A 25,243-nucleotide genomic window follows, 5' to 3' on the forward strand; every position below is an offset into this window, starting at 1 on the left:
AGGCTGAACCCCAGGGAGGACGCTGACCCTGGGCACTGGCTGCACCAGGGCTACCTGTGTTAGGCTTGTAGAGGTGCCATGCACTGGTGGCCAGGCTGCTATCGCAGGTACAGTGGCATCCAAAAAAAGGGTAAGGAGAAATGCTTCATTAGTTTCTGACTCACAGCTGACAGCCCCTGATCCCTCCCTCCGTCCTCAGGCTGGAGAAGTCTCCTCCTCACCCTTACCCTCCTGCCTGCTCTTCCTCCCACGGAAACCAAGGGGAAAGCGGTAAAAAAAAATATCTTCAGCGACTCCTGCCTCCGGACCGTGGCCTTTCTTGGCTGCTGGTTCTCCTTCCCTGCTTTTCTTCTTGAATCCAGCTCGATGGTAATCTGAACGAAGCAACATGAGACTGCGAGACTTTCTGCTCACTTTGCTGCTCCCGGCCAGCTTCCTGGGGGGGGGCTCCCATGCTCAGCAGCGCACACAAATCTCCACCCGAGTCTCAAGCGCAGAAGGTAAGCCTGGGATGCTTTCCAGGGTGGTTTTCCTGCACAGGACCAGCAGAGAAGCCCGACTGCTGTTTCCCTCCCGGGCGGATGCCTCCACTGCTGAACACACCGCAGATCTGTTGGGACGTTTGGGCTTGCTGAGGAAAGTGTTGTTGGATCAGAGAGGATCTGCAAGATGTACCCACTTTTCATGATTTTTGGCTCTTTTTCCTTGGCTCTGTCTGGTCAGGAGTTACCAGTAGCACTGGGATGCAGAAGAGGGGGATAACAGCTGATACCAGTTTGGCTTTCTGAACTATTTTGGGTTTGATGCTGGCTCTTAAGAAATGTTTTTTTTTGTTATTGCTCTTTCCTAAAACTATATTTTTGACAGAATGTGTCAGAGAACATTGTTGGTTTCTCATTGCATGAACTGCTAAAACATCTTGGTTTAATTTTTTTAAGTGCATCCTGCAGCTGCATGTTATTTTTATAAGTAGTATAGGTCTTGCAAAGATACTCTTTGAATGGAAATGGAGAAGACAGTATAGGAAAGTGTTAAATGCCACAAAGTTATGTTTTCTGAAAGTGTGATCTTGTTTACCCTCGATGCTGAGGGGGTTAGGATGTGAAAGTGTTCCCGAAATCCATACCCTGGGAGCCTGCTAGGAGGGAAGCTGGGTGGGCAGCACGGGAAGCCTGGGATGGGGAGGTGACACAGCAGGACTGCCAGTCGATTCCTGCCTCTCCACTTCTTCCCAGACTGCCCTGTGGACCTGTTCTTCGTTCTGGACACCTCAGAGAGCGTCGCCCTGAGGGTGAAGCCCTTTGGGGACCTGGTTACCCAAGTGAAAGATTTCACCAACCGGTTCATTGATAAGCTGACCAAGAGGTACATCTCACAAGGGGTTTATCCAGGCTGCTTTAGGAATGGAGCCTGGTGCCGGCTGGGATGCTGGGACCACCCTGCATGTCTGTCCACAGAGGGAGAGGAGGAAAGCAGGGATGTTGGGGAGGGGGGTGGGAGCCTCTCATCCCTCTCCCAGTCCTCAGCTGCCCTGTTTTTGCTCTGTCTGTGCTGAGGACAGTAGTGTGGCTTTAGCAGGGCTGCCTGTACCGACTGTCAGGAAGCAAAGGAATTCCTGGAGTGGCACCCCAGCCCCTCCACCTCTGGCTGGCTGTGTGGTTATCCTGCAGTGCCAAAGTGATGCTGATCCCTGTGCTCAGGCCCATAACAACCCGGGTGCTTGGGTGGCAGCAGAGCACCTATGGCATTAAACTCAGCACTCAATGGACATCCAGCAGAGCAAACCCTCCCTTGCAGCTGATGTACCCCATGACACCCAGCCCTTTATCTGCCACCTCCTCTCCCACCTCTGCAGCCACCAACCCAGACCTGACCGTGGTTTTCCCAATGAGAGGTCACCCAGAGATGACCAGGAGCAAAAAATCTCCCAGATCCCATAGAGGGTCATGCTGGGCTTGCCTGCTGGCAGGAAATCCAGGGATGCACAGGAGCACCACAAGTCCTGGGGGCACGTGGGTCTTGCTGTACTCTCAGATCAGCAGGAGATGCATGCTGGTGCCCAAAGGGGATATGCCAGTGCTGCACCAGCTACAGGGGCAATGCCCCATCTCAGGATGGATAGAAGTGGGTTAGGTTAGCAGGTTAACAGCTCATCTGCCCATTGCCCAGGACGGAGAGCTACATCACAAGGCTTTGAGTGACCAGGAGCCTTGGGCTTGGGACAACCTGCCAGACCTCCCTCAGTGTAGCATCACTCTCCTCTAAGCAAGGCCCTGGGCTCAGTCCAGAGGCAACTGGCAGCAGTGGGATGGAGGGAACGACATTGGACAGCAATGAACAAGGCTCAAGTGGCTTTGGGATTAGCCCCATTTCCGGGGCAGTGGCCAAAGCACATGTAGTACCCGCGTCCCAGAGAGTCACAGATGCTGAATGTGTTAGTGCACAGGACAGGCTTCAACACACACATACTCATCCTTCTCCATGTCAGAGCATCCTTCAGGGGGAGGCATCCCTCCCTGATTTTAACACATATAGCAGTGGAAAACCTCTGTGTGGAGTGTTTCAGGGGTTCCCTGCTCTGCACACACACACCTGGCTGTCTGGCTCAGCATCTTCTCCTCAGCTATAGCCACTGCAGCCTGGAACGTCTTCCAGAAGCCACTCTGCCAAGCTGTTTGATCCTTGCAGATGCCCACCAGCTGCATCACTTTGCCCTTCCACCCATTGGACAAGCTGCCCTGGTCCTATGCTGTGCTTTGCATGGCAAGCATGTCCCAGCCTTGCAGGAGAGCAGGAAGCCCTGGCGAATCCCTGTTTTGCAGAGATTTTGCACGTCCTGTGGTGGTGAAAATGAAGTGGAAATGGTGGGGAATCTGGATGGAGGTGCTGCAACATGTGTCCTGGTGTGTCCATGTAGGTACTACCGCTGTGACCGCAACCTGGTGTGGAATGCGGGAGCTCTGCACTACAGTGATGAGGTCGTGCTCATCAAGAGCCTCACCTCGATGCCCAGTGGCCAGAGCGAGCTGAAGAACCGTGTCTCGGCCGTGAACTACATCGGGAAGGGCACCTACACCGACTGTGCCATAAAGCGGGGCATTGAGGAGCTGCTCATCGGGTATGGAGTGGGGCAGGGAGGGGGATGCTGGTGGGGGGTGGAGCTTGGGAGTTTCTGAGTTAGGACATCCCTGTGCACTGTGCAGAGCTGTTCCCAGGTTGGGAAAAGAGGTCACCTAGACATGGAGTGGGCACAGGGGTGGTAGTGCTCCTGATTTGCTGGGGTAAGATATGCCCTGACCACAGGCTGGAGCACTGCCTGGGGTGAGTGCCCCGAGGTGCCCAAACCACTCCTCTCCAGCTAAATCCTTGAAACATTCAATCCTATGTTTAAACCCTTTCAGTGGTTCCCATCACAAGGAGAATAAATACCTGATTGTGGTGACTGATGGGCATCCCTTGGAAGGTTACAAGGAGCCGTGTGGAGGCCTGGATGATGCTGCCAATGAAGCCAAGCATTTGGGGATCAAAGTGTTCTCCGTTGCCATCTCCCCCAACCACCTGGTAGGGTCCACATAGCAGGGATGCTCCCTGCAGGGGTCACAAGTGGGACAATGGGACCCGGGGTGTGGCAAAGGAGGCTCTGAGAGGCACTCTGAAGGGACAGTGAGGACCCCCAGGGTGATCTCTTGGGATAGACCCTGCACACATGCCTGCAGGTCTCACTCTGCCCTCCCCTGCCCACCTTAGGACCAGCGACTCAACATCATCGCCACGGACCACGCCTACCGCCGCAACTTCACCGCCACCAGCCTGAAGCCAACCCGGGAGCTCGATGTGGAGGAAACGATCAACACCATCATCGACATGATTGTGAGTGGTGCCTGCCCCCACCCCAGCACACCCCCTCCCCAGGCTCACCCATCCCTCTCAAAACTCCTGTCTGTACTTTCTTGTCTTGCAGAAACTTAACACAGAGCAATCGGTGAGTGTCCCCCTGTACCTGAGCCTGTCCCCCATGGGTCACCCATGGCCAAGCAGGGCTTGGTGGCACAGCCTTGCCCTGAAGGCATCTTCTGCCAGCCAGGGGAGCCCCCCTGAGCAGGGTGCAGCCTGACCACTGCTCTAATGCTGTTTTCTTCTTCCTTCTGAGCAGTGCTGCTCCTTTGAGTGCCAGGTGAGACCCCTGTCCCCTTCCTTCACATCCCTGTGGTCTCAGCTGTGCTTCAGTGACTGGTCTAACCCATACCTCTCTCCTGCAGCCTCCTCGAGGGCCCCCTGGACCTCCTGGTGATCCAGGCCATGAGGTGAGGGACTGGTTGTGGCTGTGCTGTGGGACCTGGGCATTGGGATGGACTCACTGGGAATGCTCAAAGACCTAGAATCATCATCATAGAAACATTAAGATTGGAAAATATCTCTAAGATCACTTGTGGGGTGTGGGTCCTCAGCATCCCACCACTGCCCCATGGAGAAGTGAATGAGGACCCATACCATGGCCCCCTGTGGCCAGTATCATCTGCTCCTCATATCCTCCCTGCTCTTCTTTCAAGATGTCGTCATTCTGTTCCTGGGGATGATGAACTAATTGTATTTCTGTCCTGTGTTGTAGGGAGAAAGAGGCAAGCCAGGTCTTCCGGGCCAGAAAGGAGAAGCTGGAAGCCCAGTAAGTCAAGGACCAGCCCTGGAGACTCTGAACAGGGGCTGTTTTTTGGCTGCTTCTGGCCAGACCTCTCAGTCACATCCTCACCAGCATCACCCTGTTTCCATGGGGTAGTCATAGTGTGCAGTGGGGTGGCTCCTCCTCTTGCTACAAAGCTTCCTTGTTCCTCACCCAAAATAGCCATCCCTCCTGGAGGACATGTCTCTGACTCATGTATGCCAGGCCAGGGCTGGACTCTGGGCTCCCTCCTGCGTCCTCTGACACAACAAGCACAGCAGTGTTACAGGGAAACCTTTTGTAAATAACCTAAAAGCATGAGGGAACTATTTTCCTCCTCCTCCCTTTTATTTTTTTTCACTAGGCACACTTTATTTTTGGGAGCCAGGTTTCTCCCACACACGAGTGTGCAGTTACCCATCCTGTGCATTCCCAACTTGGAAACCCCATGCTATACATTTTTTCTTCCCAAGGGTTTTTTGCCCTTCCCTTTCATCCCAAATGGTGTGTCCCCAAGCGCCCAGTTTCCCTCACCCCCAGGAAGAGCTGGAGATGGTGGAGGTAAGGACAGGTCCCCTTGGCCCTCGATAATGATGCTGTATTCCCAGACCAGGAAAATGAGGAGCAGAGTTATGGGAGATCCTCCTATGGGACAATATGGTGGCTGGGCATGAGCCCCACATCAAGAATCTGGGGGGAAACTATCCCATGGTGATGGTGGTGACTGCATCTGCCTCCATAACACTGTGTTTATGTTCTCTAGGGCAGGCCAGGGGACATGGGACCTGTTGGCTACCAAGGAATGAAGGTATGTGGGGCTGCAAGGACACAGCCATGGTTCCTCAGTGGGCCACAGGCTTTGAACTGCAAGTGTTCTCATTCTCCCATTTCTCTCTCTCTTTTCCTCTCTAGGGTGACAAAGGAAGCCGAGGAGAAAAGGTGAGGACAGCAGGGATGTTTGAGGGGCATCCCTCTGTCCCGCAGATGGTTATCTCCAGCTACCCTTGCAGCTGGATGATGTTGGGATCTGGTATGTGCTCACACTTCCATGCTTCCTGCCAGCACTGCCTGAGCCAGGAGTGGGGATCCAGTGGGATCTAGTGGTGTGCAGAGGCATGGTGAATGTCTGCACCCTTGGACTGAGCTGGTGTGGGGACTGCAGTGTGGTGGGGGGATGAATCTCCTCTGCATGGGGGTCTGATATCTCTCTTCTTCCCTTTTCAGGGCTCAAGAGGAGCCAAAGGAGCCAAGGTCAGCCTCTGCTTTTGCATAATTTATTCTCTCATGTTGATGCCTGGAAGGAGAAGGGTCTTTGGGAATCGCTTCATGGTCCTCATTCTCTGTTTCAGGGCGAGAAAGGCAGGCGTGGAATCGATGGCATTGATGGCATGAAGGTAAATCTCTGCTCTCAGGCACTGCTTGTCCTGAGGACCCTGACTTTTGCCCCTCCAAAACCATTGTGGGGTCCAAGAATGAAGCCTCTGTGGCAGTGGAGCTCCTTCCCTGCAGAGCTACTCAGCTGCCAGTCAGAGACAGGGCTGGGAGGTCCTTTCCAAGGGGTCTGGAATGATGGATAAGGTCTTCCCATGGATGCCACTCATTAGAGACCCCTACTTTGTCTGCCTGACAGGGTGAAGCTGGATATCCTGGATTACCTGGATGCAAAGGCTCACCTGGATTCGATGTATGTACCCTTTAGGTGCCCCTTGCATGCAAATGAGCAGATCATCCATGGTGGTGGGTGGAAATGGGGAGTTCCCCAAGACAAGCAAATGTGGGAGGGAGTTTCTTGGAAATATGCAATGCTGGAATACCAGGCATGGCACCTTGGGGGTGTCTCCAGGGCAATCTGCCTTGTCCTTGCCTGGAAATTGTTGCCCATTGCTCAGGGCTGCTTGGGATGCTGCTTTGGAAAACATTATTCTGACCTTGCATTTCTCCAGTTTCCCTGCTTTTTCCATGCTCCAGGATGACACATCCATGGCTGCACCAGTGTCACTGTGGTCCAGCCACAGCAGCCCAACAACCAACTTTTCCACCCTTTTTCTCTGAGCTTCAGAAATGTTTCAGCAAAGTGGGCACAGCGCTGCTTGTGTGGCTCCGTGGTGTCACTTCTGTACATGTCCCCCTGTCCATCTCAATGGGGAGCCACATGTCAGGCTGCTGGGATGCTCAGGCCACATCCAGTTTCCTGCAGATAGTGGCACCAGCTTGGGTTTCAGTGATGCTGCCTTTAATTTCAACAGGGAGCTCAAGGCCCACCTGGCCCGAAGGGTGATCCTGGTGCTTATGGACCCAAGGGAGGAAAGGTGAGTGGCTCTGCCCATCCTCACACAGAAGAAGGGATGCTGGGACCCCTCTTCTGCAAGAGGGAAAGGTGGCAATTCCTTGCACTACTTGGGGCAATCCTATCACAGAATCAGAATGGTTTGGGTGAGAAAGGACCTTAAAGCTTAACCCCCTGCCATGAGCAAGGACACCTTTCATTAGACCAGGTTGCTCCATGCCCCACTTAACTTGGTCTTTGCTCTAAAGGATGCCCCCCATCATCCACTGTGTACCCAAGGTTAGTGGTGCCCACAAACCTGAAATGAGCATCCCTGAGATACTGGGGGGCTGCTGTGAAAAGGTGACTTTCACTGGGAGTGGAGTGGTGGGGGATCTGCTGGGGATGGGGAGAGACCACAGCCCTGAAAGAGGCTTGCACCAGGGCTCCCTGACAGTCTCTGTGCTCTGGGAGCTGAAATCCACTGCTGGGTGCTGGATGCAGCTTTAATGGTACCTTGTGTCCCTATGAAGGGGGAGCCTGGGAATGATGGAAAACCTGGCCGACAAGGGATTCCCGGCAACCCTGGAGAGAAGGTGGGTGAAGAAGTGCCCATGTGTGAACACCCCCTGCCCATTATGAGCCTGGGCTTTGAAGCAGAGCTTGCCCAAAGCTCTGTAAACATGGAGGGTTTTGCTCCAAAACCTGACTTTTCATTTGCATCCATGTGCCTTTCTCATTCAGGGCGCCAGAGGAAACCAAGGTGAGCCTGGACCAGCAGGAGAGACTGGCGATGAGGTAAGTCCTCTACCTGTGATGCCTCCTGTGTGCGATTGCTGGCCATCCCCACTGCCTGACCACCCCTCTTGTTTCTCCACAGGGTGCTCCAGGTGCAGATGGTCCTCCTGGAGAACGAGTAAGTGAGGGCACCTCTGCCAGGCACCCCAGCATGACGTGGGAAGGGCTGGTACCCTCTGGAAGAGGAGGAGTGGGCTGTGGCTGAGCCTGCTCAGAGCTGGGCAGTGAGGGAGGGCTTTGCTCCTGCTGGGAGCAGATCCTCATTCTGTGATGCCACCATCTCTTTGCAGGGCAGCAATGGAGAAAGAGGAGCACCGGGCTCACCGGGTGACCGCGGGCAGAGAGGAGAGCCGGTAACTGCACCCACAGGGCAGCTCTCAGCATCTGCTTGTAAATGTGATTATGCTTGGTAGCCAGGAGCTGGAGATAGGTGCCCAGGGGCTGGAAATAGGTGCCCAGGGGCTAACTTCCCCAGCCTGTGGGCCAGCAGGCAAACTCAGTGCATTCCCTGCCAGCTTGAGAGCTGTCATTGTCCCTCAGTAACTGTCCCTTTACATTGGCAACTAATCACCAAACAGCCAAAATCCAGATTAGAGCATGCCCAGCAAGCCAAGAGCAGGTGAACAGTGGCCAGTTCCTTCCTCAGAGCTGGAAAACCAGTTGATGGAAAGGAAAGAGTCGAGGTATCCTCCTCCAAGTGCTCAGGGGCTGGAAAGGAGGGCACAGGTACCATCAGCTGCAGGGCAGCATGAGTGGGTGTGGATGGAAGGGGGAACACTCTTCCCTCCACTTTTGGGTGGGAGTCACTAGGAAAGTATTTTTTCTGCCTGCCAGGGGTGAGTCAGTGAGCGTGAGTGTGGGAGGGACAGGCAGGAGCCCTCAGCAGGCCAGGACAAACATGTGGCAAGTGACAGGCATACCACACACCACAGGGATGGATGAGAGGTGCTGCTGTGCAGGGTGGGGGTGGTGGGAGCACACAGCACCATCCAATATTCCTGCTGCTCAGCAACCACTCATCCCCTGTCCCTGCTGGAGGACACCACCAGCTTGGAGACAGGGCAGAGGTTTGCCTTGGGGAGGGGGCAGCTCTGGCAGGGGGCTTCTGGCAGCCTACTCCTTCCTGTTTACTGCTCAGGGATCATCAGTTCTGCTGCATGGGGTGTGCGGGGCAGATGTGCACAGGAGATGAAGGCACGCCAGTGTCCTGGAATTAAACTGTTTAGCAGACGATGGGCTGTTTCCTTCCAAGTTTGAGTCCAAGCACGAGGCTGTGTAACCTCGCCAGAAACATCTCAGGGCCTTTTGGAAGTTGTGTTTTGTATTTTCTGTTTGGCTGATTCATCTGGAAGCTTCTAGGTTGCAAACAACAGCTTTAGGTCACCAAGCTTTCAACTGCTTCCCTCAAAGTTCCCTCTCCTCTGCCTCCTTGACTTGCTCACTCCTGGCCGTGGGTCTGGATGGGGAAGATGCTACAGAGCCAGCTTGGGTCTAGCAGGCACACTGCCCTGATGGGATGCAACTCTGCTGGGCTGGTGGAAGGATGTTGAGTGAAAGTGAAACTGAACTCAATCCTTTGGTATTTCCATCTGTTGGAACTGTTGGGGTGCAAATCCACCTAGACTCAGGTTTTTTGGGCTCTCCTGGGCCATCAGTTTTCTGCAAACAGCCCTAGCCTGGCTCAGGGTGCTGAGTGTTAGCAAAGGAGAGGAGAGAACTTTGGTAATGAGAGGTGAGGGTGTCCATCTTCTGGCTCATTCTCTTGGGAATCTGCTTGGCTCCCCAGCTATGGCAGGCTGGAGGAAGAAGGGGTGGAGGAAGGATGGAGGTTGTGCTCCTCTCCATGCAGACTGCCCAGGGCAGGAACTGCTCTAGAAGAACAGCCAGGGTTGCAGAGTGTAGCTGGTTTGAGTCCAAGGCCAGGTCTGTGTATCTGCAGAAGCCTTACAAGGTGAATCTCTCCAAATATTTGCTTTTCTGGCACAAAATGGGCTGAAACACATTACCTAGAGGCAAGCTTCAGAAAGTCATCCTCTTAGGGCTATCTTCCTGAATTCAAAGTCGTCACACTAGCCTGTATTTATCTCCATACATCTCTGATAGTTTCCTACTCAGCTCTTGAATCTGCCTCAAAACCTTCCCTGTTCGGATGAGTGTGTTTCCATTCAACTACTGGTGCTGCTCCCCACTGCACACAGGTCCCTTTGCACCCTACCTCTGCCCCACTTTTTGTTTCTCATGCCCTCTGTGTGTGTTTTCAGGGAGAACCTGGACCACCAGGTGACCAAGGGCGGGAAGGACCCCTCGGACCACCTGGCGACCAGGTAAGAGGCTGTATTAACATTCTAGCTCCCAGATGGAAGAGGTTTGGACAGCAGGCAGAGTGGGGTAGAGGACTTAACTGATGCCACAGCCTCTTGGAGTGACTTCTCAGCATCTTCCAGACCAGAAAGCAAAGCTGGTGAAGAGTGGCAGGGATTTCTATGAGAACTCAGGATATGAACAGGGCTAAAAAAATGGAGACTTGGCTGCTGGGCTGTGGACAAAGCAACCTCCACATCATGTCCCAATTCCATGGAAACAGATGTCAACACATCTGACAGAACTGGAAACTGGCAAGTGCAAGCTGCAGCAATGCACACAATGTTCAGGCCTGAGGCCAGAAGCTGCTCACCTCAGTCATGGGAGGCAATGAGACATCTTGTGTTGGTGAAGATATCCTGATGTGGCCCCAGTGATGTCCCCAGCACCCTTGGCATCTGCAGAGACAACCTATCCCAAAGCCAGCATCCCCCAAGTCTGCTTGATGCAAGGGGTGGCCCTCCTGCTCTGGGGCCTGCTTGTCCTCAAGGAACAGATGTCAGACCCCATGGGCTTTCTAGAGAGCAGAGTTAGCCACCTCCAGCCTGAGGAAGGCTTCTGTTCCCTGCACAAGTAAAGGCTCTTTCTTCCCCAAGTAGTATCCAGGTCATAACATTGAGTCTGGAGGTTTTGCTGGGTCAATCCTCCATGTCAATAGCACAGATTGCAGTGGCCCACAGGGTCTTTGCACCTGAGCAAACATGCTTTGACTCACTCTTGGGTGGGGCTTGGTGGGACAACGCTACTTCTACCCACACCATCAGAGTTCTGACAGATCCTAAGATACAGGGCTGTATTGAGATAAATATTCACAAACTGGTGGACCAGGACTTCCATGAGGCATGAAGCATGGAGACCAGGATGCAGATAAAGATGAGACAGCTTTTGAACCCCTTTTTGGTTGGCCAAGTGTCGAAGAGCCCTTGGAGGGGATGTGAAGTGCAGCACAGTCACAAAGGGGTGGATGTTGCATTCACATTATCCTCAGCATGAGTGACCCCCACAGCAAACCCACTCATGGGGAGAGGCCATGCTTGCGTCAGCATTGTACTTGCCTGGAGCTGGGCTTCCCTTGAGGCTGTCTCATGCTAGTGAGGAGCATCAAATCCCCACAGGAAGATTGTCCAGCTCCTACTGTCCTGATATTGTCCAAATGTCCTATTGTCCATATTCTGTAGGGGAGCTGAGCTCCTGCCACAACCAAAGAGTGTCTGGCAGCATCCAGCTTGCTGGGCACTGCTTAGGTGTCATTTTGGGAGGTGTCCCTGGTAGGAAGGCAGCTCTTTGGATGTGTGTGTGTTGAACCTGTGCTGCACACAACACCAGCAAAGGAGTTTGGAGCTGGAGCTGCTCTCCATTTGGTAGAAGCTCATTCCAAGTTCAAGGCAGGAGCAAGACCATGTAGAAGACAGAAGGTTGATGCAAGCATGGTGGAGAGCCAGTCTGGGATAGATTCTTCTTCCAGACAGCCTTCACTGATGGGGAGGAAGAGGAGAAAGAAGAGTCTCCCTGCTGTCTTGGAGCCTGTGGGACACAGTTTTCCCTCCTCACCACTAAACTTCAGTCAAACTGCTGTCAGAGAGAGAAGTATTACAAAAGCAGCTCTGAAACCTCCCCAGACCAGAGGCTGCCCCAATGCCACCACCACTCCAGGGAGATTTGAAAAGTAGTTGCAAAGCAAGGATGATTTTTCCATAAGCTGAGGAAGACTGCTTTTGTTTGGCCAAATTAAAAATAAATGCGTAATTGGACTTGGGTAAGAGTAGGACTTTGGCAAACACGAGTATTTTTCAAGCCGTGTTATCTGCAAGCTCTGGATCTTGGAGTGTATTTCTCTTGGCAAGGGGAAAGGGCTCCCGCTAACCTGTGACTGCCTTTCATCCTGTTTCTCTCCAAGGGAACCTAAAGGCCAGCGTGCTCTTTCCCTGATCCTCATGGACAGGTTTGGTGGCCCTTCTCTCTTCCTGGCTATGATGTCCATCCCTCCTGTTGTACTTGTCGCACCCAGAAAAGTAGTGGACAAGATTTCCTGACCCCAAATCCTGCATCATCATAAATTCCCCCAGGGCCATGAGGGATTTGCAGTGTGTGCTCCTACAGTGAGGACATGTATGGCCAGCGTGAGCCAAGGGTGCCGCAGCTCCAGCTTTGGCTGATGTGAAGGATCACAAGTTACTGTTCCTCCTTCCAAGATTTCTCTCTTCTGGGCTTTTGTGCAGAAATAAGATCACATGCCTTGGAGCAGTTCAGTGATCTGTTCTGTGCAATTTTAAGTCTTCTGCACCTTTCCTTGGAAGAAGTGTATGGATGTTTGGCACCAGCTCTCTGCCTACCTCTGTCCTCTCCATTGCCTGGGGGCCAGGTGTGCACCCAGCTCCATGTGAAGGGCTGCCTCACTTAAGCATTTGGGCCCAGTAAAGAGCATCACTATCCAATCAATGTCCCCCATCATTACCAACCTCTGGGAAAGCACACCCTGCAAAGGGCTGCCAGCACAGAGCAGAAGGTAAAGGGACTCCCTTGGACATATGAGGAGCTCTCAGAGAAAAGAATCCTCTCCTCGCTCTTGCTGTCTCTGGCCAGCCCTGCAGCTGATGGAGTGAGTGGTCACTGCCCAGATAGAATGTGGCAGACTGACAGCTTTGATCTGTTCCAGCACCTGCTGCCAGGGTTCTGCAGCCTCCTGAGGACAGGAATTCCCTGGAGCCATGAAAGGGCCTGTCCCAGCCTGTCTGTGCCCCAGACATCTTCAAGTCATGAGGCATCAGGAGGTTTGTGTTACCTTCAGGATGTTATGCTTGCATCAAGGACCAACCTTTGCCCCAGGGGCACCTCTGCCCCAGCCAATGAAATGACACTGTGCCACCCAGCTGTGCTTTGATGCTGCAAAACACCAGCCCTTCCTCCCTTCCCTTCTGCCCACCAGGTCACCTGTTACTTGGGTGAGCTGTGGAGGAGAGGGATGGCTTTGGAGCCCTCAGCTGCCACTGAAAGCAGATACTATTCAGCCCATACCTTCAGTATCACACCTTGCCCCAGAAAGCTTCTTGGTTTGGTTCATGCTCAGCGGGGATCTGCCTTCAGTAGGGCATAAGGAAGCATGGGGAGGCAGGAGGGCACAGGGAGAGCTCCTGTAGCATCTCCCCACTGGTTTAAACCCATGTCAGTATGTCCTTTCTTGGGCTGGCTGAGGTGGAGGTGATTCACTGATGGGTGCAACGCACGAGGCAGACACACATCAGGAAAAGGGACCAACTCCTTCAGGACAGGAAAAGCACAAAGAGAAAATCCCTATTGAGTGAGTTCTCTGTGTTTCCCTAGGGGGAGCCTGGACCCCCAGGACCCAAAGGCTACAGGGGAGATGACGGCCCTCGTGGCAATGAGGTCAGTGCTGTTTCATCACCACATCTTCTGGGGGGAGGTGATGAAGGGACTACCAGGAGGTGCTGCCCTTGAGGGCTTTCCCGAAGTCCCTTGGGTATTGGAAACTTATTATAGGTGCAAACTTCAGTGTTCCTGTCAGACACATGGAGCCATTTCCCATGGGTCCTTGTCTTTTCCCCCACCTCCCATAGGTCATTTCTTGGAGAGGGTATAGCCATACCACAAGTCACATGGCTTCCCATCAGAGATGCTGGGAAAGATACTCTCCTGGGGTAGTCACCTCAATCTCCCAGCAGGTTTGATCCCCAGGGCAGGCAGCAAACTGAACCCCAAGCCCAGACGTTGGCTTTGATAGAAATCATATAAGAGTATGGGTTGGAAAGCACCTTAAAACTCATCTTATTCCAACCCCCTGACATGGGCAGGGACACCTTCCATAGACAAGATTACTCCAAGCCCCATCCAAGCTATCCTGGGACATTTCCAGGGATGAGGCAGTCACAGCCTCTCTGAGCAACCTGCGCCAGGGCCTGCCCACCCTCTGAGTAAGAACTTTTTCCTAACATCTAATCTAAATCTTCACATTGTTCTTGTATGAGCAAAACACCTCCTGTGATGGGCTTGTGTTGGTAGCTGGTTGCCACCGAAGTCATAGTCTTCCCAGCTGAAACAATGTGCAGTGCATGACTGCTTCTTCTGCTCCTTCCAGGGCCCAAAGGGATTGCCTGGAGCACCTGGGCTGCCTGGAGAACCTGGTCTGATGGGAGAAAGGGTGAGTGGTACAGCTGTGGAGATACACTGTCCAAGGAGAGCAGGATCCTTCTGCCCTGCTATCTGAGGAATCCACTTTTCTTTATCTCTCCTATGTCTCCCTTCCTTTCCAGGGGGAGGATGGCCCTCCTGGGAATGGCTCAATTGGATTTGCAGGTGCCCCAGTAAGTTTTTTGTGCTGCCTTGAAACTGTAAAACCGTTATTTCTCCTTGTCCAACCTAATGTGCTTCCTTTTCTCCATCCCCAGGGGCAGCCTGGAGACAGAGGTGACCCTGGCATTAATGTAAGTGTGCTCCATCCTCATACACCCAAAATTTGCCCTTGGTTAGGGCACTTAGAGCCTCTCCATCAGCTGCATGGTGGAATGGGCTCCCTGAAATAGCCTGCTCCTCCAAAGCTCTATTTTCCTTCAGTTCACTCTTCTCTGCAGTGGATGCTTCCAGGGGAAGTTTCCTGCCTTGGTAGTAACACCCAAGGGCAGCAGCCTGGGCTGGGTGCTCTCTGATGCAGTCCCAGAGCCAGAGTTTGGGGTTGGGAGCGCCTTCCAGGGCGAGCTGAATGGTGCTGTGGTGGGGACATGATTTAGTAATGGACTTGGCAGTGCTGGGTTAGTGGTTGGACTGAATGTTCTTAGAGGTCTGTTTAAGCTAAATGATTCCATGATTCTATAGCAGTGAAAACCACGTAAGAAGCTCTCTATCCCTCAAGAGCACTGCAGTGTGGTGCTAGGGACACCTTACACTGCTCTCCACCCTCCTCCCAAGCCAGGTCTCACAAGGTCAGCACATACCAGCACCAACTTCACTACACTAACAACTGCCATCCATGCAGGAGTTGCCTCTGCATTGTTTTTCAGGGAACAAAAGGCCATGTTGGACTTAAAGGTGATGAAGGAGAAGCTGGAGACCCTGGCAATGATGTGAGTAATCTGTGTAATGGAGAATCATCTTTCCCTCTGAGCACAGTGCAGGAGCTTTCAGCTGGATCTCTAACACTGATGGATCAGAGCCCATCAGACTTTGCAAATTTTCACGCTTTGCTGCTGAGCAATGTCTGAGGGATGCTGAGAGAAGCTCTCTCCAGGTGTTCATTTTGTGTCCTAGAGGTGACAAACTTCCAAGTCTGTTAGGTGGAGGTGGGCATCACATCTGCAAGACTTTGTATGCTTCCATATAGCACTGATGCTTACATGTGTGCTGCACCACTGTCCCATGGAGGGAGATTTTCCCTGTGTCCACCCTGGCCCTTCCAATTCATGGTTTGGTTGGGTACAGCAACCTCAGATAACATTTTTGTGGTGAAGCAGGACTTGTCAGACACCTGGAGGGGGAGGTGCTGCCCCTTGACATACACAGATTTGTGGGATTTGTTTTTCTTTTCATTCCAGAACCCAACCCCTGGCCCCAGGGGCATCAAAGGAGCAAAGGGCTACAGGGGACCTGAAGGTCGCCCGGTAAGTAAGGACCCTGGCTGGGTATGCACTGATTCCGTCCGTCCCTCTGTCTGTCCCTTCCTCTGTCTGTCCCTCCATCCCTCCGTCCGTCCATCCATCCATCCCTCCCTCCCTCTCTCCCTCCATCACTCCATCCCTCCATGCCCTGGGTGCTCAGGGGGCAACCCCAAGCCATGACACCCACTGTGTGTGTGCCTGTTGCCTTCCCACCTCAGTGTGCACGGCACATTTGGAAGTGAATCTCCTTCTGCACCTCTGCGAAGCACCAGGGCATTGTGCAAACAAGCAGATGTATCTGCTCCAAGCCCAGTGCAGGGGCCAGCAACTGGGAAGCCAAAAGGCTTTTCCCAACTCTGCCTTGCTTAGCAAGGTATCAGCAGAGTACTCTGCAGATAAGACTGACAGCTCTTGTACCTCCTCTCTCCTGTGCTTCTGTTTGACAGGGACCACCAGGACCTGTGGGGCCTCCAGGACCAGATGTGAGTGGGGCAGGACTGGGGTGCTGTTTGCTGGCCTGATCTGTGCTTCCCCTGCCCTATGTGATGGCTCCTGGGAGGAGGGGCACTGCTGGGGGAGCCTCCTGCTCCTGGGTTCAGTGGTGGCTGCCCCTCTTCGGTGTCCCAGGGAGTCTACCTGGCCAAATTGCCTTCACACCAGCCCATCACCATCCAGTCCCAAATTGCACATCCCTCATTTCCAGATCAAGACCTGCTTTGGGCATACAGGACAGCAGCAGGGGTGGTAGGCAGCCAGGAAACCACCTTCACTGTTAATCAAATGTTTCCTTTCCTCCGTTCTCAGGAATGTGAAATCTTGGACATCATCATGAAGATGTGCTGTGAGTATCCCTGTACCTCCCCTGTCTGCTCGGTGCCATGTTAAGTGAGAGGGATGATATTTCCCTGCCCCCTGCAGCAAGAAGGACCATCCCCAGGCAGTGGAATGCCATCAAAGGGCACCTCTCCCCTTCCATGAGGCACAATTAAGTCACCTTGACCCAGGGACCGCCAACTCTATCTCTAGAGTAGCTCATTCAGCTGTGTCTCGCTTGTACATGCTGTAGAACGGTTTCTCTGTGGTTCTCTGCAAGGAAAATATGAGCAAAGTCATGTAAAATACTTGAGTGGCCCATTTTATGATGGGATTTTTGTTATATATCAGGGTCTAATTTTCCCCCCTCGGAAAGAGAGGTCTGTTTTGGAGTGTTCTGCCATGGGCAGAATCAGCACACATGTGCTACAGAGGGTTTCTGGCCCATGGCCAGTAATGAAGTACTGGAAGGACACAGGGTACTTGGGGAATTGAGTTTGAGCTCTATACTCTGGTGGCTTTCTTAATCCCTCCAGAAATAGCTTTTATTTTTATTTAAGTAAGAACACATAAGCATGTGCAGAAACAGCTCTGCTGTGTGTTGTGCTCCAGGGCAGGGCATCCCAGCCTGGAACAGGAGAGACAGCTGGGTATTTCAAATGGGAGGGAAACTTCCATGAGCTTGGATTGGCCAGGCCAGGTGTCTCTGGGTTTGCAGAAACAAAAACCTGCAGTCTGTATTAGAGTGTGAAAAACTCTTTTGTCAAGCATTTTAACGTTCTCTCTTTTCCTCCCTTCTCCTCTAGCTTGCTGTGGTGAGTATTACTTGGCAGAGTCACTCTGCAAACATTTGCTAGACCTTCTACTTGCTTGCACCCCTCCCTTCCCCTGCTCTTTGCCTTCTGCTATGGAGATGTGGTGAGAGACCTCGAGGGAGAACTAGGCATGAGGCAGGCAGAGGAGGGCAGTAAGCAATTCCTGAGGATGCCACACAAATTCAGAGACTGATGTGGCTGAGTCCTACAGCTGGAAAACTGTAAGGTGCCCTATGCCAGCAGGGTGGATTTTCTCCACCCTTTTTGCAGTTGGGATGTCTGCTCAGAGCACACTGTGGATTCAGCTCTGCCCTCTTCCTTCCAAATCCTGTGCTGGTCAGCAAAGGAATGCACTGTGTTTTTAACCTGATGCTATCCCAGTAAGTTGGTTTTGCAGTCCAAAAGTTTGAAAGAAGAGCCAAGGGCACATGATGTCCTTCAGCTATGGGAAAGAGGGGAGCAAGCTGAGTCAGCCGCCTCCAGCCCACCAGTGTCACCTCTGTCCTCCTGGGCTGGGTGGATGGAAGAAGTGAGAAAGCTTATGAGGAAATGGGTTGTGGAATAATTACTGGGTGATTTAAGGGTACTCACAGCCTGAAAATACTGTATGTCTTATAAGGGAGGAAATGCAAATGGAAAAATTAATAAACGGTCCCTTAAGTCTCTTATGCAGCTATTTTGCTGCATTATGTTACCCTGTGCTTTGTGGCTGGGTATGGCATGGGCACCCACCTGGTCAGGGCTGCTTCCTTCGGTGATGCCTCCCTTCAAAACATGTCCCTCTGCTCCTGTGTCTGGCTGCAGAGTGCACCTGTGGTCCTGTGGACCTCCTCTTTGTGTTGGACAGCTCAGAGAGCATTGGCCTGCAGAACTTCCAAATTGCCAAGGACTTCATCATCAAGGTCATTGACCGTCTGAGCAAGGACGAGCGTGTCAAGGTGAGTTCTGCACCGAGTGCCACAATACTTGTGTGCACTCACTTGTTTTATGCAGCAAGCAGGAAAATAGGGAGATGCCTCCACTCCAAAAACCCTCCACAAGGCTTGGCTTTAGACTAGGAGTGGGGCTTGATTCCTCCCAAATTCAAAAAGTGATGGAGATTAGACAGCAGTTAGTCCCAAAATATAGACATCTTTCTGTGCAAATGGACTCTGCCTGCTGTGGCTGGGAGCAATTCATCCATGTCCCAGAGCAGATGGCTCATCAAGCATTTAATCACCCTGATTAGCCTCTTATCAATCAGTGTCTCAGTCTCTTCCTTGTCCTAATGAGCATTCCAGGTCTCTGGAGAAGAGGTATATTGGAAGTCTCTTATATCCAGCCCCCCAGACACCTCTGTTTGCCCCCCACACTTGGGTTTAGGTTACCAGTTAAGCACACTACTAAAAATGTTGCAGCCCAAAACCAGCAATACTGTCCCCGTAGGGAGTCTTTCAGTCTGAAGAGGGACATGCAAATGCTTGTTCTCCTAACTCTTCTCTGGTCACCTGCTGTGTGTAGGAAATTTCATTTACCTCTGTGATTTTGAAAGGAATTTTGGGATCCAGAGTTTCCCTAATGTATAACCAGCCACATCTAAAGTACACAGTCTGTAAAGACACGATGACTTGCTGTTGAACACTTGTGTGGGCACACATGGGTTTTTGGATGGCAAAAAGCCAGTAACAAGTAGAAAGGCTGGAGCTGGGCAGCAAACCCACCATGCTGGAAGAAAGCCAGAAGTTTTGCAAACAAGGCTTCTCATAGAACCATAGAATCTGCAGAGTTGGAAGGGACCCACAAGGATCATTGAGTCCAACTCCTGGCTCTCTGCACATAGGGCAACTCCAAGAACCTCACCATGTACCTGAGAGTCCAATGGCTTGTGTTGAGACCACTGAGCCAAGACACCTAGATTTGGGTCTTGTTTCACTGGCTGATTCACCAAATTGGTCCCCACGTGCATCCACTCCTGTTGGGGCTCTGTCTGCCTGGAATAAAGCAGAGGAGAAGCATCAAAGCCTGCCATGAAGGCATTCAGTCCAAACAATTAGCAGGACCCTGAGCCTTGGGGTTCCCCTGAGGTACCTGACTCTTACTGGCTTCTGTTTTGTCTAACAGTTTGAACCCGGGGAGTCCCGTGTGGGCGTTGTGCAGTACAGCCATGACAACACGCAGGAGCTGGTGGCCATGGGGGATGCCAACATAGACAACATCGGGGCACTGAAACAGTGAGTCTGTGGGTGCTCAGCACATCACACAGGAATCTGACCCAGGCATACCTACTCACCTCCCACCCTCCACCTGCAGGCCAGCAGCTCCATTTAGCAATGGTGCTAAATGGTCTGTGGTGAAAGGCAGTGGCTGCTGGAATCCTAGGTGGTGCTGAGGCCAAGGGGCTTGCCAGTTTTCCACCCAAATCTCATAGAATCATAGAATTGATTGGGTTGGAAAAGACGTCCGAGATCATCGAGTCCAACCCTTGGTCCACCTCTAGTCCACTTACTAGATCATGGCACTCAGTGCCACGTCCAATCTGTGTTTAAAAATCTCCAGGGATGGTGAATCCACCACCTCTCTGGGCAGCCCATTCCAATGCCATCCATCTCCATGCAGGGTGTTACCCTGGTCTCAAGCATTTCAGAGATAGATGTTCTGCCTCCTCCAGTCGCCACAGCTCACAGGTTTACTGGTGTCTGTCCTTGCAGGGCAGTCAAGAACCTGAACTGGATAGCTGGGGGAACCTACACTGGAGAAGCCCTGCAGTTCACCAAGAACCAGCTGCTGCGGAGATTCACCTCTGACAAGCGCGTTGCCATTGTCATCACAGACGGACGCTCCGACACGCTGCGGGACCCCACCCCACTCAGCTCTCTGTGCGATGTCACTCCGGTAAGGGCACAGGGGGGACGTGCCACACAGCAGCTGTGCATCACAGGGCAGGCTCTCTTGGCAGCTCCATGTCTCTGCCACACAAGGCTAGGGCAGGGGACACAGGTGTCACTAGAAGGACTCTCACAACATGAAAAGCATTTGCAGCTATGAATGCATTAGATGATGAATGCATCCAGTGATAGACTCTGATCTCCCTGCAGGTGGTTTCCCTTGGAATAGGTGACATATTCCGGAACCCTCCAAATCCAGATCACCTGAATGACATCGCTTGTTTAGGCAGACCGACCAGGCCAGGACTGTCTGTTCAAAGGGATAACTATGCTGAGCTCCTGGATGACACCTTCTTGCAGAACATCACCTCATATGTCTGCCAAGGTGGGTGAAAGGTGGTGGCTGGAGGCAATGAGGAAGGTAGGGAGGATTGCCTCAGCCAAGGGGTGAGAGATGCAGGATGCCTTCCCTTGCATCCCCCCTGTCATGCTCTTAAGCAGGTCTTGAGAGAAGAGAACGGAGATCAAATTTAGTTAAATAAGGGACAGGGGTATCTGTGTCTCAGAACGCTTTGTGGTCAGGTTCGTGTCCTCACCTGCTGCAGGACATCTCTGTCCACAGCAGTTTTCAAGCACACTTAAAGCCTTTGCACAGTGCCTTGCACAAGGGACCAAGGTGAGCATCTGTGCCTTCTGTGTCTCCATGGGACATGTGGTTTTCCTGAGTGAGCTGCTGACATTAATCTCTCTAATTTTCTTAACAGAAAAGAAATGTCCTGACTACACCTGCCCAAGTGAGTATTGATTCTTCGTGCCACACTGAAAGGTTGTGGGTGCTGTGGTGGGGAAAGTGGGAGTTTGTGGTTGTGGGGACATATGGCTTGGACCCCTCTTTCAATGGGAAGGCTCCTGGGCTTGGAGAGGTGAGCAAGATCTGTCAGACACTCTCGGGGTCTCTCACACATGCCAGCCTAAAGCACCTGGGGAAAAGCCTAGATGGTTGCTTCTCTGGCACCTCAAACCTAGAGAGGAGACTGTGACAGATTGTAGCCTTCCCAGGCTTTAGTGGAGGCAGGTAATGAGGTCAATTATTATCTGGTGGTAGGAGCATGAGGAAAAATCATGGCAGGGATATTGGAGAAAAGTGCTTGAAAAGTTAGTACAGGGATGATTTTAATGGAGTACACCTCCAAGTCAGAAGCATATACAGTCCTCAGACTCTCCATGGAAAAAAGTGAGTCAAGGGAGATTAAGTGGTTCCCCAGACATGCAAGGGGAGCCACTGTATTTAAACAAGAGTCACTAGATTATCTAAGCCAAATAAACACCTGGGAATGCAGCCTGTCCTAAACCAAATAAAGGAGGGAATGAAAGGGTAAAAGGACAAATGTAGGACAGCACTGGAATAGGGGAACAAAGCTAGCAAGAGTAGGGATTTCCCGAGTCTGACAAGACAGGAAGCCTATGAGACAGCCAGTGACTTCATCAGCTTTCTGTGGAAGAGGCAGGAGGAGGACAATGTAACGAGCCCTGGACCTTTCCCCTTGCAGTCACCTTCACTGGCCCAGCAGACATCACGCTGCTGGTGGACAGCTCCACCAGTGTGGGGAGCAAGAACTTCGAGACCACCAAGAAGTTTGTGAAGCGGCTGGCGGAGCGGTTCCTGGAGGCTGCCAAGCCCGCTGACGATTCCGTGCGCGTCTCAGTGGTCCAGTACAGCGGCAGAAACCAGCAGAGAGTGGAAGCTCAGTTCCAACACAACTACACGGTCATTGCCAAAGCCATTGACAACATGGAGTTCATGAATGATGCCACGGACGTCAACGCCGCTCTGCAGTACATCACAGGGCTGTACCAGCGGTCCGCTCGCGCTGCGGCCAAGAAGAGGGTGCTGGTGTTTTCTGATGGACACTCCCAAGGGATCACTGCCAGGGCCATTGAGAGGGCTGTGCAGGAAGCACAGCAGGCTGGCATTGAGATCTACGTGCTGGCAGTGGGAAGCCACGCCAACGAGCCCAACATCCGTGTCCTGGTCACAGGGAAGAGCGCAGATTATGACGTGGTCTACGGTGAGCGCCACCTCTTCCGTGTGCCTGACTATACCTCTCTCCTGCGTGGGGTCTTCTACCAAACTGTCTCCAGGAAGATAGCTGTTGACTGAGCATCTGGGTGGGTTTTTGCCAAGGCCATAGCTTCTTCTGTCTCCCCTAAAAAGGAAAACCAACAAAACAAAACAAAAATATTTCACAGTATTCTTGACCAACCTGAGGAATTTGCACCTATACAGATAACCATAGTGCCATAGCCTGGCTCTACATAGTCCCCTTCCTTCTCCCCCTGCTTCATCATCTGTGTCTCTTCTCTGTTAGCCTCAAACTTCCCTCGCTGCCCGTGACTGCCCTCACTCCCCACAGCTAGAAAACCAAAGCACACTTAGAAATAAGCCATGAGAACACAAATACCAACCTCATCTCATTGTGTCAAGAAAGAACCAGGATGAGGCATTTTGTACCACTAAGAACTAGCCTGGTCTCTTAAGACTGATTATGCTCTTCTCATATACCTTTTGTTGTTGTTGTTGTTATCTCCTTCTCTCTTTCATACATCAGTTGAGCCATTGCCCAGCTGACAATGATCCTAAACTAATGCTGTGCTTCACGTGAAATATTCACACTTCAGCAAGCTTTGAGAGGGGATTGTTGTCACAGCTGGAAAGTTTGGTTCATATCTCCCATGTCTGGGGAGGAGAGAGGGCTGGACTGTGCTACTCAAGCTGTGTGGAAGCATCTCTGGCCTCCAGTGCCATGGGATGGGACACTGACTTTCCAGGCTGGGGTAGAGCTGGGTGGTGGAGCATCCCTTGGCACTGACACTTCTATTCAGTGCAGGGAGGCTGGGCACCGACCAAAGGAAAGATGGGCAGCAGCCACTGGGGAGGGGGAAACCCCAAAAGAAGCTACTTAACTGCACTCCTTCACTTACTGATCTCATGGTTCTACAGTGAAACCAGGAACCTCATGAATAACCTATGACTTGTGTCATGGTTCAAACTCCATTCTGGAAAATCTCTCTGAGCCCAGTTAGTGGGATTGTTTATCTGTTTTTCCCCCAAAGAGCCAAGCTGACTAATTCCCAGCAAGCTCTCTGAGAGTACTGTTTCTATAGGACCACCTAGGAGTTAGGCACCTGGGCCCTAGGGAAACCCACTAACTGTAGTATATATTGAATTAAAGTCTCATCCTCAGCCCAGCAAAGTCAAGGGAAAGGCTGCCATCATCTCCCAGAGTCTTTGACTCACACCCTACGGATATACTGACAAAGGTGCTATCACTTATGTGGGACATGTGGGCTCTTGGTGTTTACACAGTTGTTTCCAGGACCACACTGAAGATGTGCTTAGGCTGGGTGAGATTTTGTTTCAGTGCTTCCATTGGTGCTCATGCTATGAATTCATGCACTTCCAAGAAATCAACAGTGTTTGCCAAGTATCGGCACCCCAAACTCTCTACTTGGAGTCAAAACCCCATTGTACAAGTTAGTTTTATTTTATGCCTGTGTTTTACTAAAATTGTCCACTTTGGAAATTTGTCAAATAAATTGTTTTCCACAGTCTCGTTGGAAGTTTGTCTGACTTGAATTTCAAGGGCTCAAGTGTTCAAGAAGTCACTGGGAAAAATAGAGGTTGTTGGGATCTGGGAGGACTATGGCAGAATTTCTCACAGAAAACTGAGGGATAGAAGCAAAGACATAGATCATGTTTGAATCACATGTCTAGTTGTTATTGAATATCATGGGTTTGAAATATATTGTGAATCCTCTTCATCAATTAAATAGTGCATAAAAATTTATGAGAAGAGCACTTAGAGGGTGGACAATGATTGCACAACTTCTGTTTGCCTTCTGGTTGCAAAAATCCCTCAAACCCTGCACAGCTGCATTTGCTTATTGCTTATGTTCAGTATCTCTCCTTACTACCTCATTTCCCAGGCAGGTAGAGATGATGCTCTGGAAACAGGGATGGTGTTGGAGGTATCAAATGTCTCATCCAGCTTTGCCACATTCAGTGCTTCCCAAATACTGGGTTTACATCCTCAGACAGCTCTGAATGGTCTTTGGGGAATCTCCCAAGCCACACCTGTGAGTCCCAGGGACTTGTCTCACCCTTTCGTTGTGGATTCATGCAAGGTCACTTGTTCCCCAGACAGTGGGGACATTCAACAGGACAGTCATGTCCTTTTTCTGTAACAGGGAGGCACTGCCTTGCTCCTGCCTTGTCTCATGTCCTCCTCTTAGTCATGCTGTCTCCAGGGTGTCTCAGTTGAGATGCTTGTTGGGCTCCCTGCAGCGCTGGGGTCACCTTACTCGCAGCTGGAAACTCTGAGGAGCATCCCTGGGGAGGGTCTGTGTGTGGCTGCTGTTTGTGTCAGATATCCTGCTCTCCTCTCCATGGAAAGGTAGGAAAAAATGCTTTCACATCTGCCCTAAGAAAACGGGGTTTGTTACAGCTCAAGAAATACCTACTAATAGCAAGTCACAGTCCTTGGCATGAGTCAGGGAATGTGACAGGGACAAGCCCCTGGGTTGCACACTCATGGCTGGGGCTGCTCAGCCAGTGGGATGTGCTGCTGCCAGCAACAAGGGGTGGGGAAAGAGTATTCTGCTCATTCCCTCTCTCACCCCATCAGGGTGTAAAAGGCACCTGGGGAACGTAAAAGGCATCTGGGGAAAGATCTCTCTGTCTTTGGGCTGATTTACAGCTAAAAAAGGTAGGTGATAGGAGGGATCTTTCCTGCTTCCTTTCATTTTCCCCCTTCATCCCTAACCATGCCCTGGCATTTTCCTGCTGCAGAAAGGGAAAGAAATTCCAAACTAGTGAAAAATGGTGGTTTCCAAGCCTCAGTTCTGGAGTGTTTGTCAGTTTTCCCCATGAGAAAAAAATCTAAATGTTCCCTTAAAATTTCAGTTTGCTCAGAAGAAAAAATTTTAACCAGAGCTGGGTGGCAAGCTGGCTTTCCCAGAAGACAGAGACCAGCAGGAATTTTCCAGCAGTGCCCAGCACTTCG

General features: G+C 51.7%; 1 protein-coding gene across 1 annotated transcript; it reads left to right on the plus strand.

The window, feature by feature from the left end:
* The first annotated feature begins 294 nt into the window (after window positions 1-294).
* COL6A1 (collagen type VI alpha 1 chain) lies at window positions 295-23,794 on the plus strand. Its single transcript, XM_071562471.1, has 35 exons — window positions 295-500; window positions 1,236-1,365; window positions 2,918-3,118; window positions 3,402-3,561; window positions 3,748-3,870; window positions 3,962-3,982; window positions 4,154-4,174; window positions 4,260-4,304; window positions 4,610-4,663; window positions 5,421-5,465; window positions 5,570-5,596; window positions 5,882-5,908; window positions 6,007-6,051; window positions 6,288-6,341; window positions 6,904-6,966; window positions 7,457-7,519; window positions 7,668-7,721; window positions 7,804-7,839; window positions 8,012-8,074; window positions 9,983-10,045; window positions 13,404-13,466; window positions 14,176-14,238; window positions 14,351-14,401; window positions 14,486-14,521; window positions 15,095-15,157; window positions 15,626-15,691; window positions 16,135-16,170; window positions 16,493-16,529; window positions 17,308-17,316; window positions 18,121-18,254; window positions 19,417-19,526; window positions 20,004-20,187; window positions 20,391-20,565; window positions 20,945-20,974; window positions 21,731-23,794. The coding sequence occupies exons 1-35, from the start codon at window positions 389-391 to the stop codon at window positions 22,339-22,341; spliced, it is 3,075 nt and encodes a 1,024-aa protein (XP_071418572.1). The 5' UTR covers window positions 295-388; the 3' UTR covers window positions 22,342-23,794.
* Window positions 23,795-25,243: the final 1,449 nt, after the last annotated feature.

This window comes from Pithys albifrons, chromosome 8 (genome assembly GCF_047495875.1).
Source record: "Pithys albifrons albifrons isolate INPA30051 chromosome 8, PitAlb_v1, whole genome shotgun sequence".
NCBI classification, from domain to species: Eukaryota; Metazoa; Chordata; class Aves; order Passeriformes; family Thamnophilidae; genus Pithys; species Pithys albifrons.

Excerpts from the sequence above, each read along its gene's own strand:
- COL6A1 (XM_071562471.1), top strand. The coding sequence starts at position 389 with ATGAGACTGCGAGACTTTCTGCTCACTTTGCTGCTCCCGGCCAGCTTC. Across the intron at positions 4,664-5,420 it reads AAGGAGAAGCTGGAAGCCCA|GGCAGGCCAGGGGACATGGG; the intron begins GTAAGTCAAGGA and ends TATGTTCTCTAG. Across the intron at positions 14,402-14,485 it reads TTGGATTTGCAGGTGCCCCA|GGGCAGCCTGGAGACAGAGG; the intron begins GTAAGTTTTTTG and ends CTCCATCCCCAG.